Source organism: Helianthus annuus, chromosome 10 (genome assembly GCF_002127325.2).
Source record: "Helianthus annuus cultivar XRQ/B chromosome 10, HanXRQr2.0-SUNRISE, whole genome shotgun sequence".
Classification (NCBI taxonomy): domain Eukaryota; kingdom Viridiplantae; phylum Streptophyta; class Magnoliopsida; order Asterales; family Asteraceae; genus Helianthus; species Helianthus annuus.
In genome coordinates this window covers 177,360,339-177,377,850 of record NC_035442.2, presented here as the reverse complement: position 1 = coordinate 177,377,850, position 17,512 = coordinate 177,360,339, and the positions used below count along the sequence as shown (strand labels likewise).

Genomic DNA, 17,512 nt, shown 5'->3' with positions numbered 1-17,512 from the left:
TGATGATGATGTTGAGGACAACTATCAGTAGAAGAAGGGGGAAAAGGGAAAGTAAAGTCAGAATATGTATGGTTAAAATTGGTTTACAAACAACAACCATACCCAGTATAATCTCACCTATAGCTAAACTATAGGTAGGGTCTGGGGAGGGTGGGATGTAGCAAGCCTTACCTCTATCCCAGGGGATAGAGAGGCCGCTTCCAGTGAGACCCCCAGCTCCTAAACCAAATCCAGATATAAGAGTCAAATAAACATACAAAAAGTACAACAACAACCATACCCAATGAATCCCACAAATAGCAAAGCTACTTATAAGGTCTGGGGAGGGTGGGATGTTGCTCCTAAAAAGCGTAGTTAGCTGTTTAGCCTATATTTTTTGTAAAATTCTTTTAAACCGTCAAAACTGAATCGTTAAACCTCCAAACTGGTAGGTTTGGTTTGTCGTTCTCAAAAACCGTAGGCTGGTCCCGCCCTCGTCAAAACCGGTTTACCCAAATTGATTTCTAACTGTTATTTAACAATTTTACTTATATAGAAGAAAGAGGGTTTTTTAGATGCAAGGGGACCATTGTTAAATGATTTGACAATTGTTTCTTGTTAAAACAAACCATTTAAGTCACAAGGGTGACCACTAGGTTACAAAAGAATGACACAACACCATTAATATACATAAACACTATTGTTGACATGAGATCAAAAACATTCTCAAACCTCAAAAAACCAATATTAAACAAGGGCCTTCGCCTTCGCATGCCATTTTGTGACATCTCTAGAAAAACCCGTTCTAAGCGGTTCATAAACTCGTAGCGAGTGCGTCACTGGCAAGAGACACATGTGGTGGTGTCGGTTTTCTCTAAAACCGACACACTTCCAACTATGTGTTGAAAACCAAAACCACCACTTGCAACGGTTTCAAGGCGCTCCCATGTCAATCTCCGCCTCTCGGCCACCATAGTAGTGGCTGATTTGTCCTCCTCAGCCTTGCCTTGGCACGAAAGCACCAATTGTTCATCCGCATCGTTAAACATTTTCATCACATTTTGTGCTAGGTTGAGAACCGTGCGGTTCCTGTGCTTCTTTGAGTTTTGTTGTATTGAGGAGAAGACAATAGGCATAATCACTTGGCGGTTACACATTATAAGATGGCGTATGTGCTCGTTGTTCCATAAGAAATGTGCTCGTTCCGCCACCTAAACACGGTCAAGACTCACATTAGCATTTAAAGATGCATGTCTAAAAATCATCAAACCACAAAATCGACATAACCAAGACTCACATTCCCAATTTAATTCATGACATAAAACATATTTTTAAAAAATAAAATATAATATAAATGGGTTAAACGGGTCAACCCGCCAACTCGACCGGGTTGACACGAACCCGACCCGTTTAGCTAAACGTGTTAGCGGGTTCAACCTGAAACTGACCCAAACCGATTTAGACTAAACCAAAAGCCGCGAATTTCGTGTTAGGTTCGTGTCACATTTTCGGGTCGTGTCAGAAATTCACACCCCTACTTTTGACTGACTTTCAACCTGTTCAAACTCGTTTACATTAGAAAAATATATTCTAAATCAACCCGTTTATGGGCTAATGGGTTGTAATTTCCATATCTAGGTGCACCATTTATGCATCAAGTTAACTCAAACGTGTACTATCTAACATCATAAGCAAAACCAACTGGGGTAGCCCAGTTGGCCACCAACACCCACCTCTTCCCAGAGGTCCCGGGTTCGAGTCTTGGGAGTGACATATGTCGCCCAGGGTAAGAACTCGGTAAGGGGAAGTCACCGCGGAGCTAGCTTGGTCGGGTAGCGGCTCCCGGAGTGGGATCACTCCGGCGGTTGGGAGGACCGTGCATTATCCCCCCCCCAACATCATAAGCATTAGATAATTAAGCATTAGATAATTAAGCATAAAAATTACCTGAAAATGGTAGCTGTCAAGACAACACTTTACACGTCGAAACAATGGAACCATAATTTTCTCAAACTCATCGGTACGAATAATCTCGAGCACTTCTTCCAACTCACTCAAGAACATCAACTGCTTCTGACTACTCGTAACGGGCCAATATTTTAGCAGCCCGTTTATCACAACACTCGTAAGCTTCGGATCTTTTTCTATAAACTGAACAACACAATACGTTAACTGATGATGATAGCTACCAACGGATTTCGGTTTATGAAGAGGAATCAAAACCCGTGACAAAAACGCTTTGTGCTCTTTCTTTAATGGCAACGTGAATCCGCTAATCACACTCCCGAAAATCTCCAGTAATTCAGCAATACCATTGTGTTTTTCGGTTTCGTATACAAACTGATACATAATATTGCTAACGGCCATCCGGATAAACGATCTGTGAACCATAAATTTGCCATAAATCCTATGTAAAACCGACTTCAAACAATCGCGTTCTCGAGGGTCCTCTGAATCAAAGAGATTTAGTAACTTTAACAAGAACGGATGATCGATATATTGTTTAGCAACTTTCGGATCAAGAGAAGTTAAACTAACAAATCTAAGGAGTATATCGTAAACAAGTTGTAAATGCGACCATGCTGGATCAAACCATGGATCTTCGTCTTCCGTTTCGCCACGTGGCGAATCGGAGTATTTTGGAGGGAACTCGCGAAAAAGATTATTGCCACATGTTTTACAGATCGCTGACATGGCGGGTTCGGAGAGTTTTACGGAATCAGAACCGAGATAATCGAGAATCTCGACTAAAACTTGCCGTTTTTGATCTTTCTCTACGTTATCTTTATCTTGATCGTTAAAATCGTATACGATCGAGCAAAGATTCAACTTACTGATAAGAAGTCTTGATTTTTCGGAACTTTGGACATCTTTAAACGATAAATGCGGCTGGATCATATCGCCATTGGATGTTGGGAAGATAGATGATGACATCTTTTTAACGACGTTTAATCGACTTGAAATAACGTTACAAGTGTTGGTGAAGCTGCCATTGTTGGTTAGATCGGCGGCTGCAGTCGCATTGCTCCCGTCTGAATAATTTTGATTCGATTTTGATGATTTTCGGGGGAGTTTTGCGAGAATTTGTTTAATCATAGTAGGAATAGTTGAATTTGCAGCCAATAATAAGCCTGGAATACACATATTAGAATCATGATTAGCAAAAAGAATCAACAAATTATATATTATTTAAGTGAAGTAATAAAAGCATATTCTTTAATTGTAAAGGAGAAAAGAAATTCATGTTCCTAAATAACTAAATAATTAAGATTAAATTTCCATATTTGAATCATGTAATTATGATTTCACAGAATATGAGAAACTTTGAACTTCAAAGAAAATATTTCAAGAAAAGTTAATACTCATAGCTATGATCTTATCTTATATGAGAAAAAAAAGAGAGAATTTTTAAGTTAAAAAATTCAAGAAAAGTTAATAGCCATTCCTATGATCTCATCTTATAAAAAAAAATTCAAGCTTTTCAAGAACAAAAAATTAGAAAGAAAAAAAAAACTAATTCATAGCTATGATCTTATTTTATATAAGAAAAAAAAAGAATTTTTAAGTGAAATAATTCAAGAAAAACTAATACCCATTCCTATTATGATCTCATCTTATTAAAAAAAATCAAGCTTTTCAAGAACAAAAAATTAGAAAAAAAAAAAACTAAAGCTATGATCTTATTTTATATAAGAAAAAATTGAATTTTTAAGTGAAATAATTCAAGAAAAACTAATACCCATTCCTATTATGATCTCATCTTATTAAAAAAAATCAAGCTTTTCAAGAACAAAAAATTAGAAAAAAAAAAAAAAAAAACTAATAATACCTACTTTATGATCTCAGTCATATGAGAATTTTCTTACTTCTTATATTAAGAAAAAAAAAATCAACTTATTTGAAAAAATTAAACTTTTCATGAAAAACCAACACTCATTTTGCTCATACACATACCAAAAACATATATATACAGATCTAGAACACACTAAAAATCATACAAAAAGTGAAGATAAAAAAAAAAAAAAAGGTTACTACAGTAATTTGCAGATCTGAAAGTTGAAACCCAGATCAGGATCTACAAACTCACCAAAAAGAAATATGAAACACAAACTGGTTTTCAAACCCAGATCATGAAAAGCCCAAAACACACAAATTTTGAAAGAAAAAAAAAAGGAAACAACTTTAACAAATATATGTCAGCAAACTGAAACAAAATAATAAAAATTTGATAATGCCAGAAGGGTTAATAAGCAAGCAACATGTCTTTACATTAAAAGATTGAAGAAGACAGTAATATAATAATCTAAAAGTCAGAGCACTGAAGAAGAATCAGGTGGTATTCCCAGAAGATCTATACATACACAAATATATATATATATTTATAGAGAGAGAATATACCTGGACTTTCTGGGACAAAAATGGACATGGGTTTTAGAGAGAGAGAGAGAGAGAGAATCAGAGAGAAGAAGACATGCAAATGAGAAGAAAGCTGGAGGAGAGAGAAATTTCAGGTTAAAATCTTGAGATTGAAGACAATAATAATGTGAAAATGGAGCCCATTTCTTTTCTGTAAGGATCCAAGAAAAGAAATGGTTTTGGTTTTGGTTTTATGATTTTTATGTAATTTATTTATATTTGTAATATTATCACTGCTTTAATCAAATAATAATTGGAGTTGAACTCTCCGGACAACAATATGAACATGGAGTATTAAGGAGTAAAGTTTAAGCTTAAATGCTTAGACCATGCGTAATGGTTAAACATTATAATGCCCCCTCCATGGGGTGTTTTGCGCCATGTGGCAGCCCAGTCAGCAAGGGGCATTATACCATAAAATGGTGTAGTGGGGCATTATTCAAATAATGCCCATGCAATCATTTCCCAATTATTTTTTTTAATTTAAAACATAAAAAAATACAATACTAAAAAATTAAAAACAGAACTTAAAAATAAAGAAAATAAAAATACAGAAAATAAAAAACAGAAAGTAAAATACAGAAAATTTAAAAAATACAATACTAAAAAATTACTTTAGGGCCTAATGTTTCAAAACAGAAAATAATAAAGTTTAAAAGTATAGGGGCCTAAGTGTCAATATCAAACTTTTAAAAAAAAACCTTTCTTCTTCTTCATGCCCTTCTTCTTCCCTTCTGCAAACCCAGAAAATCCGGCCAAAAATCCGACAAAAAATCCGGCCACAACCCCATCTCTCTCTCTAAACCCACATCTCCTCAATTGATTGGGCATTCAAACCATTGTTCAGCGTTTTAATAAACACGCCGGAGCCATTTTTTTTCAAAAAAAAACGCCCGGTAACGCCGCATGTAATGGAGGTGCGGGCGTTTTCCGGCGTTTTTTTTGAAATTTTTTTAAAAAAAACGCCCCATTACGGGGGGACTTAATGGTGTATGCAATGTTTTAAAAACCGGTTCAAACCGGCCGGTAGTATCAGTTGAACCCGTTCGGTAGTATCGGTTAAACTGTCCGGTAGAATTGGTTAAACCGTCTGGTACATCCGATTAAACCACTCGATACACTTGATTAAACCGTTTTTGAGTCCAATCCGGTATGGTATAAAAACCGATTTTAAAACATTGAGTGTATGACTTAATGGTCATGTTCCAAAGTATAATTTGGGTTGATGAGGTGGATTTATCAAACATATAGTTTGAAGTGGTATCTTACATTTATTTTTAAAAACTGTTTATTTAATAAAAAATTAGGTCTAAGTCTCAACTTTATATAGCGTGTTTAATAGTCTTGCGAGTTAAACAAGCCTATTATAATTATAAATATAATAAATTTATAACATGGTACATAATTAAATATTTTAAAAATAGTTTGTTTAATTAAAAAATTAGGTCTAAGTCTCAACTTTATATAATGTGCTTAATAGCCTTGCGAGTTAAACAAGCCTATTATAATTATAAATATAATAAATTTATAACATGGTACATAATTAAATATTTTAAAAATATTTTATTTAATTAAAAAATTAGGTCTAAGTCTCAACTTTATATAATGTGCTTAGTAGCCTTGCGAGTTAAACAAGCCTATTATAATTATAATTATAAATATAATAATTTTATAACATGGTACATAATTAAATAATAAATATTATCATATAAATAGTTACATTGAAGGGAACTAAATAATATATCTTGTATTTATATAAGATTATAATAGTTATTATAAATATATTAAAAATAGTTATATATGTAAATAAATAAATAAAATAACTATATATATAATAAACAAGAAACGAGTTGAGTCCAGATCAAGCTTGAGCTTGAAAAATTATTCACGAGCTACGCTCGAGTTTGAAACATTGCTCACAAGCAGAGCTTTAGCTAAAATGAAATTGAGAGTAGGTGAAAATAAAATTGGGCTCAACATGTTTGGAATGTTTAATATAACTTATATTTATTATAGATCGTCTATCTTAAAATACAATAAACTTATACGATTATTAGAGATGTACAAAAATATTGATTTGGGTCCATCAAACCGATTTAGAACCCGACCTAGTGCAAAAACAAAACCGGTTTGAGCCTGACCCCGGCCCTCCGGTTTGGTACCAGTTTGAGGTTTGAAGAAAACAAAATCGGGTTTAAATCTGGCTTGGTTAAGTTTGTTTAGAAAACGGTTTATTAAAAAGTTTGAGTGCTGAATTGGTTTAGAAATGGACCCTAACCGATCCATATAGAGTTGGGAATTATAATAAAAAAAATGATTCGTAGCCAGACCGGTTTTTTTTTCAAACTGGTTTGGCCTACTAAATAAAACCAATTTGTTTTGGGGCCCGAATCAGTTAGCCGAAAACCGGGTTTTGTAAACCTCTACTTTTTCTACACAACCTCAAATATCTCTGTAAAAAGTATTTTCTTTATTATTTAAGCTTACAATTATATTTTGTTTTTTTTTTTTAAATATTCATCTTTTGAATCAAGTTTAAACTTAAAACTTACATATGCTTCTTTGAATATTTGCTTTTGTCTTTTAGTGATTTCCAACAAAAGAGATAAATTTATAAAAGCAAAAAGTACTTTATTTGATTGAAATTTATAAAAGCAAAGGCTTACCACTTGTGTAAAAAAATAGTTTTTTAATTGCTAACCGAAAGCAAAAGTTTTACCACTTGTATAATTAAATTCAGTTATTTTAACCCATGATCGAGTTTTAATCAAAAGTTTCAGTTTTTTTAAAATGTAAAATCTGTCGGGTTGGTTTTCAGAAAGATTAAAAAATAGAGTTAAATGTGAATCTAGTCCATGTAGTTTAGGTTATTTTATCACTTTAGTTTAAATGTTTCATTTTTCGCATGTGTGTTCAAAAATGTTTCATCATTGTCATTTTAGCCCACTAGGTTAACTTCATCTATTTTTTATGTTAACGAGAAAAAGCAATTCGTTCATTTTATATGTAATTCTGTTATCTAGAAAGGCAATTCAACCATATAAAATGACCGAAATACCCTTCTAGTTAATAGAAAAAATGGATGAAGTTAATCTAGTGGATTAAAATGGCAATGTTAAAACCTTTTTAAACCCACAAGCGAAAAATAAAACTTTTGGACTAAACTGGCAAAATGACCCAAACTTAATAACTAAAATGGCATTTAACTCTTAAAAAATATTAATACATATTTCATAGATAGAGCAATCCGACATTAAGTATCTATTTAAACATTTAGGAAACTAAAATTTGAACAGACTATGGGTTGTAGGTTTAAATCCTTGCAAGTGTAATATGTTAAAAAGTATGCCGTTAATTTTTTTTAACAACATCTTTTTATTCTGTTTGTTTTCTAGCTTATTGATGAAACACCGATTAACACAGGGTTTATCGATGGGGTTATTTCGTATATGGGGTTCAACCTCTTTTCTCGCTCGTAACAATGGCTGGAGATCTGCAAAACAGTAAACACCGCCAGTCTCGTTAAGAGGGGGAGAAGGGGGGTTTCCCTCTTAACCAGGCTCCGGCGTGAGAATAAGTACTGTTCTGAGAGAAATAAACAGTGTGTGTATAGAGTGAGTATGGAGGGTATAAGATGCTGAACCTGAATGATGAAGGGTCCTATTTATAGCCGGAGGGTGAAGAAGGAAGGAGCAGCTGTGCCAGCTGTGGGCGCGTGCCAGCTGTCCGACCAAGGGGAATATCCTCTTGGTCTGCTCTGTCACGGCAGGTGTAGTGGTACACGTGGTGTCGTTACATTTGTCCACGCTGGATACCTCGTACTGGCGTCGTCTGCCCTGCTCCCTGATTTGTCGCAGGCTTATGTGGCGTTCTGCGTGTGGCGACACGTGTTGTCCTTTATGTCGGATAGGGCATCTTTGGTGCCAGTTGCGAGTCTTCCAGAAGTTTCTAGAAGCTTTTGGATTGCTTCGCTGATGTGGACGCCTTGTATGCTCAAAAGTGGTGTGGTCCCTGCCATGTAGGTAGGGAATTGGGACCATACCTCTTCAAGTCCCCCCAGTCCAGTGTGCCTTCTAGTTGAGTTGATCGTCTAGGAGGGATTCTGGACTTATGAAAGTAGTGAGCTTTTGCGGCGTGTGGAGTTTTTTGGCCTTCTATATATATAAAAATGAGCCAAGTGGACGCATGGCGCATGGGTTTTGGCCTTTTGGTACAAGTTGAGCCAAATGGACGCATCGCGCGTGGGTTTTGGCTTTTGTAAAAAGTGAACCAAATGGACGCATCGCGCATGGGTTTTGGCCCTTTGTAAAAAGTGAGCCAAATGGACGCATCGCGCGTGGGTTTTGGCTTTTTGGAAAAAGTGACCCAAATGGACGCGTGGCGCATGGGTTTTGGCCTTTTGGTACAAGTTGAGCCAAATGAACGCATCGCGCGTGAGTTTTGGCCCTTTGTAAAAAGTGAGCCAAATAGACGCATCGCGCGTGGGTTTTGGCCCTTTGTAAAAAGTGAGCCAAATGGACGCATGGGTTTTGGCCCTTGATGTTTCCTTCTGGTGGAAGTTTGGTGGTTATGGGGAAGTGTTTGGTGTGACTGTCTGACATCCCTGTCTTATCGGAGGTGAACAGTTGCTTTTTCAGTGACTTTCTGTCACGTCAGGCGGCCCTGTAGCCCATGCTTCCCGAAAAAAGAGCTGACGTCTTCTCTCTCTTCTGACGTGTCACCCCTTTATTGGTTGCTTTTTAAAAGCTCTGACTACCCATCGCATTAAATGTGATGGCTATAAATAGGAGGCGGTTACCCTTTCTCCTTTACATTTCCAAATTTCAAGTGTGTTTTCCATCTATCTTCTTCCCTTATTCTCCGTTCTTCAATAATTTTCTTGAGTTCTTATCTCCCACTTCTTAGTGCTTACACCATGTCTGAGAAGAACCCTACCAGTCGGAAAAGAAAATATAAGGGGAGGGCCCCTCCTGGTCCAGATCAGGCTGTTATCGGGTGGAAGGAAGAGGAGTTTCTTAATCTTGTCAGGGGTATGAATTTCCGTCCCGAGTGGGGAGCTCAGTACCCTCCTGCTGGATCCACTGCTTTGGATGCCCCTCCGGGCTATATCACCTTGTATGTAGCGTTTTTCCGGGAGGGTAGTTTCAGGTTGCCGATAACAAAGTTTACTGCTGCTGTGTTAAGGGGTTATGGGCTTCATATTTCACAAATTAATGCGATTGGGCTTCCACGCATTACCCATTTTGAATATGTCTGTAGGGCTTATCGTATTGAGCCTACTTTTGAGATGTTTAACGTATTTTATAGTGTTACCTACGCCAATGGCTTCTATTCTTTTCAAGCAAGAACGGGTGTTGCTCCGGTTTGTTCCGTGCCGTTAAAGAGCCTTCATGACTGGAAACAGAAATTCTTTTACATCCGTCGTGGTGTAATTCCAATAGATATGCCGTATAGGCATGTGAGTCAAGGGGTTCCGAAGGTGGATGTTATGGGAGACTTTGCTGCTCAGGATTGGTATAGGAAGATAACCTACAAGGCGACTGCCATTTCTCAACTGGAGGAGATGGCTTTGGTTGGTGCAGGGATGAGTTTGCTGTGGGTGCCTAAGCATCCATTGGGTCAACCTGTGTACAGCCATCAGGGCAAATGTATGTTTCTTTCATGGCTTATTGTTGATTTATTCTCCCTTATGTTTAGTATGTTTTTGTGTGTTCCTTTACCCTCTTGCTCCTTTGCAGTTGGTTATAGCTTGATCAATGTCTTGGACCCGAAGGTAGCGGGCGCCATGGTTGAGGCTATTCAGGCCGATGGGAACCCAACCTAGTTAGACCAGATTCGTGGTCGTTTTTTGCATCCTACTGATGAAAGCTTGGGGAGATATGCTAACGAAGTTTTAGGTGAAGATGCTTGGAATGACCCTGTCGACTCGGGTCGAGAAGAAGTCATTGTTCTTTCTAGTGGAAGTTCTGATCAGATTCTTGAAGGTCTAACTTCTCGTTGCGCGCGTGCAGGTACCGCGCGGGGTGATGTTTCAGAACCTGTGCTTGGTATTGATGATGATGACGATGAAAAAACGGCTGTTGATCTTTCCGTCCAATTGGAGACAAGGAAGAGGGCTAGGACGAGTAAGTCTGGGAAGAAGGAGGGAAGAACTGAGGGTAAAGCTGCTGGTTCTTCTAGTAAGCAACCTTCTACTCTTCCTTGTCTAGATTATGTAGTGGTTTCTGACACGTTCTCTGGCCTAGGGGTTGGTGAGAGGAATCGAGAGTCAGATCCTGATGATGGTGCTACATTGTCCGAGCACATGAAGAAAAAAGCCCTTGCGGATCAGAAACGCCAACTTGATGAGCAAGCTGCTGCTCTTCTTGCTGCTAAGAAAGCGAAGCTTCAAAAGGAGGCCCCTCCCGCACCCTCGGAGTCTGAGGTTGATTTGGGTGTGTTTAGTGGGGGCCGTGGAAATCTTTTGGAGGAGATATATGCTGCATCTGCTCCTCCCCCTGGTAATTCATTTTTCTTTGTACGTTTGTGTAACAACTCTCACTAAAATTAATACTTAGTATGATAATTATCCAATAAGGAAACCCTAAGTAAGACACCCAAGTGATTCTGCACAAACCCTAAAATTTCCGGAATGATCGGAATCAGGATCAGGGCCCCTAAAACTCAAGGGGGGGTTAAACCTAGTGGACGATTATCCTAAAAACGCGTTGCCTAAATTTGATTGGTCGAATCTGTTGATTCAGCATAGCTAGTCCCATGCGTGGCAACCCTATAGTCGGTTCTAACCCTTTACGGACCGTAAAGGGTTAGGCTTACGGTCCGTAAGCGTGTCCAATTTCGTGTATAAATAGCCGACCTTGGCTCATGCTTTCTGTTGTTAAAACGACGGCCAAATTCCTCTTGTACGTCGAGTTATACTAAACACAGTCCAAAACACACACACCACGAAGTGCTGCCGCAATCAGGGTATTAACTCGATCACTGTTCAATTCTTTTCTTTCCGTCAGCTTTTATTTTGTAAATAATAGCTCGGGATTTTGCCCTCTAAATCCCTAAACTCTGCCCGTTATTAGGGTAATAACTCTAATCACTGGTACGATACTTTATCCGATCGATTATAACTATCAAACGATTGTCTAAGTGTTGCTCAAATTGAGTTATACTTTGTTATTCATTGTGATTTCAACTTGAATGTTTGAGTGCTGTCCAAACTCGGACTATACTCTGTCATTCGTTGTGAATCCGCTGAATTATTAAGTATTGCACTTGTAAATCGTTGTGAGGGTTTTATCTCGTGATTATCGTTAAAGTTGAATTGAGTTAATACACTAATACGAGTTCTTGTGTCTAGAAATTAGAACTCATAATCAGTAAGCTGTTAAACTAGTATATCAAACTTAGCAGTTAAGTTAACTGAGTAGATTAATTAATTTGTTAATTAAGTTTAGTATAATTAATTAATCAGTTAATCAATATTAATTAAGCTAAGCAAAATTAATTAAGCTAAGTAAGTTATTTAGTTAAATAGTTAAGGAAACTTAATAATTAAGGAAACTTAATAGTTAAGGAAACTTAATAGTTAAGGAAACTTAATGGTTAAGGAAACTTCCTAGCTAAGGAATAAATCTACCTATAAATAGGAAGCTTAGGATTCATTTTTCTTTGCTCATTTCTTTCTTCTTCTCTCTAGTGTTCTAACCAATAATCATTCAATCGCTATTACGATTCATTTTCCGACCGATCAATATATCCAATGGATGTTTAAGTGCCGCCCATATTAGGGTTATACTTTATCGTTCGTCGTTAATTCGATGAATGTTTAAGTATCGCGCTTTGTCGTTCGTTGTGAGAATTTGATCTCGTGAGTTATCGTAAAAGCTGTATTGATCATTAACCCGGTTTTTGTGAAATTCGTTAAGGTTCGAATCTCATGACTACCGTTAAGGTTTGATTTGGGTTTTACACCAATACGTATTCCATTCTGTTAAACTATGTATTTAACTACCAAGAATACTCCCAACTACACCCTTACAATCAAACAAACTATTAAATCATCAGAAGATCCAGAATAATAAAGTGCATGCTTAATTATCGGAAGAAATAGAATCAAGAAGTTTGTTAACTCAATCCTGCATGCTGATTTGTGAGTCATTCTCTTTTTATCAACTGTTTTACAATACTCCAAATTATTTTCAGAATTATAAATTACAGTGATTAAGTTTATGTAATCACCAAATTACAGCCAGTATGTGGGGTATTGTGCACATTACTACAGTTTTTATCACATTAGGTGGGCGAACCTAAAATTAAGTGATACGTCATTCATTGGGGCAGCCAATGGTGATATGACCACTGTCACAGATCCGGTCGAGTGACAAATACTGTGGGTAGTTGGTTGATATCAGAAACATGTGTAAAAGATCTTAACACTGTGAATTATAACAAATGTGTCGTTTTCAGTAAAATGAATGATTCACTCAGTATTTCCCGCTGACAAAACCTTTTTAAAACGTGTTTCAGGTAATTACAATAGATTGGAGTAAGGAGTGGATCCGACACTGAAAGACTTCAAGAAGTGGCTTATTTTATTAATTAAATCAAATTAAGAAATATTATTTTTATTAAAAGCTACCTTTGTAAAACATGGAATTTATTCCATCTATTTAAATAAAGTCCGGTGTTTCTAAACTCTGATATTTTCCTAACTCACGGTCCTGATGAAATTTCCGCTGCAATGTTTTTCAAAATAATCACCGGTACCACAGGACTGCTCGCGGCTCCCGATTCCGTCCAGGGTGGGGTCGGGGGTCGTGACAGTAAAGGTGGTATCAGAGCTAAGCCACTGCTTTAAGCCTATAAGTGTTGTGATGACAATACTTAAGCTTAAATAAAAGAGTTAGGAGATTGCTATTAACTTAACTGGTAGCACATCTGATAGCATTTAGACTTGAACATAAGAAAAGATGCCTTAGTATAAGCTAAGCCACTTGTTTACGCAAATAAGTGTTATAATAATACCTAAGCTTAAACGGAAAGTTAGAAACTTAATATTATCTGATAACACTCTGAATGACATTTAGACTCGAACTTAAGAATTTTGTCTTAATATAAGCTTCAAGATAAAATTACTTATATAAGTATAAATAAGTATAATCGGTATTCAATAAGAATAACGACTAGCAGGCAATAGCATTTAATTGCTATTTATTCTTGTTTATTGGTATTACTTGGTCAAGAATAAAGATATATTAGGGAAATATAAATTTCCTTGATTCTGGATAAAAGCCTTAATAAAAAAAGAGGCACTTTTTGAAAAGATACTGTTTATGGGAAATAGGAAATTTTCTCCGGCAAAACTGGGTATAGAGTAGCAGACTCTCCAGCTTGTCCGGATATACTGAAATTACCGCTCCGGCGTGAACCGGATAAGACGGGATAAATGGTATTTCAAACCAGTAGCAAGATTTCCCTAAATAGTATCATAACATGATATCTGACTTGTTTTTGGAAATAAGAATATGTTAAATACATTAACCTTATGAAAGGTATGTATATTACAGCATGTGAAATATATAAATATATAGATATGTATATCTATAAGAAATTCCAAAAACCATAACGATTGATAATTAAGAATAAAACACAATCATATGTGTCAATAATAATTCTAGATTTCTTTATCAGAAATCTCTCGCATATATCTTTAATTTTGAGATCAAACATTATTTCGTTTGATCATCTGTCTCATAACTCGTGCAACAATATAATTAAATGAAAACCCATTAAGTTGGGACATCATCAAAAGTATAAGAATTTCCAATGCATTACTATAAACTATTAACGCAAGTAAGAAGTATATAAAGTTGTGAAAACACATGAAACTTAAAATATACGTCCACAGACGTTGAAGTATATCCCACACGATTTTCCAAGGCAAGACCTGTGAAAAATATAAATTAGGCACGATGACACCAATGCTAATTCCGTCAGTAGAAAAACTACTAATAAAAAAAAAAGAAGCACTTTGCCATATGATCCTACAACCAACATAAATCTCGCTGAGGTACGTTGTAATAAGATTTCACAATTATCGGTGTACAAGTCTAATCAGAGTCATAATTATCATCACTGCAAAAGGAGTCATATACCTTTGCAAATTCCCTATTTTATTTTATTCAACATTCCCTGGTAATGTCACTTAACAACAGTTATCACACGAAATTCCAGATAAAGTTTTTATATTTCTTTTCGTTAAAATTCTGACTTCTACATATAATAAGTTGACTTTCGCATTTTCTACTTCCTCTAATAGTCATCATATCATGAGGATTTCTTTCATAGCAGCAAATATTGATCTATTTCAAATTCTTGGTAAATCCACACGTTACGCATGCTCTGTTTGTTGTGAGTATGATTCATTTGCTTTATGAAGACCACTGGAGGGCTTCATTCCAATTTATCAAAACTCAAATATCATTTCACTTTTTGCACTATAAATCGCATTATTGCAAAACGATAATTCTTGGATATCAAGTCAATGATTTTTGTTAAATAATTGAAGTAAAGAATTTGTACTTTTATATATGTATATATATATATATATATATAAATTATGTTGGAGTATACTTTCATTTTAAGTGTATGTTTAAGTTATCTATTATTAATAATTTTATTATTAGTAATAATATGCTAATAATAATAGTGTTAATATTATACTATGGTTATTGTCTAGGGCAGGTATTGAATAGCCTAGCCTTAGTTAGGCATGGACTGGCCACCTATGCTTAAACAAGGCAGCATTAACCAATATCCAACCCTGATAATAACTAGTTAATGTATATAAATCATCATACCTATTTAGTAAATCTTAATTATATATAAAAATATTTTACTTCGTACTGTAAAGAAAAGACATATTTTCATAAAACAATACAAGAATTAGAAGAACGAATAAAAAATTATAAATAATTATGTGGTAACTATGTACTATAACACTCTAGCAAGAAAATAACCATATAAGAATAATATAGTAGTCATGGACTACATTGGGTTAGAAGAACATTGTAATACATAAAGAATAGTCACCACAACATTTGTAACTACATTTTACAACGCTATATGGTTTCAAAATAAAAATAAGTAATCACATAGAATTGACCCAGTGTTATATAAAATATTTTACAAATACTTTTACCCCTTTTATTCACAACTTTCATTTAAACGTTATAAATAATAGTGATTCTTTTACAAAATCATAATACTAAATGTAATAACTTCACTATAGTATTTTGTAATCTATATTACATAATAAATATAAGTTATTTTACATAGTATAATAAAATACTAAAAATAATATTTATTTGAAAGTGGTAACCATTTACATAAAGTAAAAATGCGAAACAAATAATATATATTACATTTGCTTTACAAATATAAATTAGGCACGATGACACCAATGCTAATTCCGTCAGTAGAAAAACTACTAATAAAAAAAAAAGAAGCACTTTGCCATATGATCCTACAACCAACATAAATCTCGCTGAGGTACGTTGTAATAAGATTTCACAATTATCGGTGTACAAGTCTAATCAGAGTCATAATTATCATCACTGCAAAAGGAGTCATATACCTTTGCAAATTCCCTATTTTATTTTATTCAACATTCCCTGGTAATGTCACTTAACAACAGTTATCACACGAAATTCCAGATAAAGTTTTTATATTTCTTTTCGTTAAAATTCTGACTTCTACATATAATAAGTTGACTTTCGCATTTTCTACTTCCTCTAATAGTCATCATATCATGAGGATTTCTTTCATAGCAGCAAATATTGATCTATTTCAAATTCTTGGTAAATCCACACGTTACGCATGCTCTGTTTGTTGTGAGTATGATTCATTTGCTTTATGAAGACCACTGGAGGGCTTCATTCCAATTTATCAAAACTCAAATATCATTTCACTTTTTGCACTATAAATCGCATTATTGCAAAACGATAATTCTTGGATATCAAGTCAATGATTTTTGTTAAATAATTGAAGTAAAGAATTTGTACTTTTATATATGTATATATATATATATATATATATATATATATATAAATTATGTTGGAGTATACTTTCATTTTAAGTGTATGTTTAAGTTATCTATTATTAATAATTTTATTATTAGTAATAATATGCTAATAATAATAGTGTTAATATTATACTATGGTTATTGTCTAGGGCAGGTATTGAATAGCCTAGCCTTAGTTAGGCATGGACTGGCCACCTATGCTTAAACAAGGCAGCATTAACCAATATCCAACCCTGATAATAACTAGTTAATGTATATAAATCATCATACCTATTTAGTAAATCTTAATTATATATAAAAATATTTTACTTCGTACTGTAAAGAAAAGACATATTTTCATAAAACAATACAAGAATTAGAAGAACGAATAAAAAATTATAAATAATTATGTGGTAACTATGTACTATAACACTCTAGCAAGAAAATAACCATATAAGAATAATATAGTAGTCATGGACTACATTGGGTTAGAAGAACATTGTAATACATAAAGAATAGTCACCACAACATTTGTAACTACATTTTACAACGCTATATGGTTTCAAAATAAAAATAAGTAATCACATAGAATTGACCCAGTGTTATATAAAATATTTTACAAATACTTTTACCCCTTTTATTCACAACTTTCATTTAAACGTTATAAATAATAGTGATTCTTTTACAAAATCATAATACTAAAATATTTTGTAAATGTAATAACTTCACTATAGTATTTTGTAATCTATATTACATAATAAATATAAGTTATTTTACATAGTATAATAAAATACTAAAAATAATATTTATTTGAAAGTGGTAACCATTTACATAAAGTAAAAATGCGAAACAAATAATATATATTACATTTGCTTTACAAATATAATATAATGGTTGGTCATGTCAAAACAACTTATTTTTATATTTCCATCTCTAGGACATAGTATGAAAAATATAGTCACTAATAGTGTACTATCACATTATTTCACCATTTAAAACAACTTGGAACTCTAATACACTAACTCTATTGTCCTTTGGTGTATCTTTGCAATTCACTCATCT

The 17,512-nt window shown here is 34.5% G+C and overlaps 1 protein-coding gene across 1 annotated transcript; it reads right to left on the bottom strand.

Annotated features, from left to right (window-relative positions):
* Positions 1-568: 568 nt before the first annotated feature.
* On the bottom strand, positions 569-4,524 carry LOC110886853 (serine/threonine protein phosphatase 2A 57 kDa regulatory subunit B' kappa isoform). Its single transcript, XM_022134712.2, has 3 exons — positions 4,378-4,524; positions 1,927-3,110; positions 569-1,190 (listed from the first exon to the last, which is right to left on the bottom strand). The coding sequence occupies exons 1-3, from the start codon at positions 4,403-4,405 to the stop codon at positions 816-818; spliced, it is 1,587 nt and encodes a 528-aa protein (XP_021990404.1). The 5' UTR covers positions 4,406-4,524; the 3' UTR covers positions 569-815.
* Positions 4,525-17,512: the final 12,988 nt, after the last annotated feature.

Excerpts from the sequence above, each read along its gene's own strand:
- LOC110886853 (XM_022134712.2), bottom strand. The coding sequence starts at position 4,405 with ATGTCCATTTTTGTCCCAGAAAGTCCAG. Across the intron at positions 3,111-4,377 it reads TTTTGTCCCAGAAAGTCCAG|GCTTATTATTGGCTGCAAAT; the intron begins GTATATTCTCTC and ends TGTGTATTCCAG. Across the intron at positions 1,191-1,926 it reads TTGACAGCTACCATTTTCAG|GTGGCGGAACGAGCACATTT; the intron begins GTAATTTTTATG and ends GACCGTGTTTAG.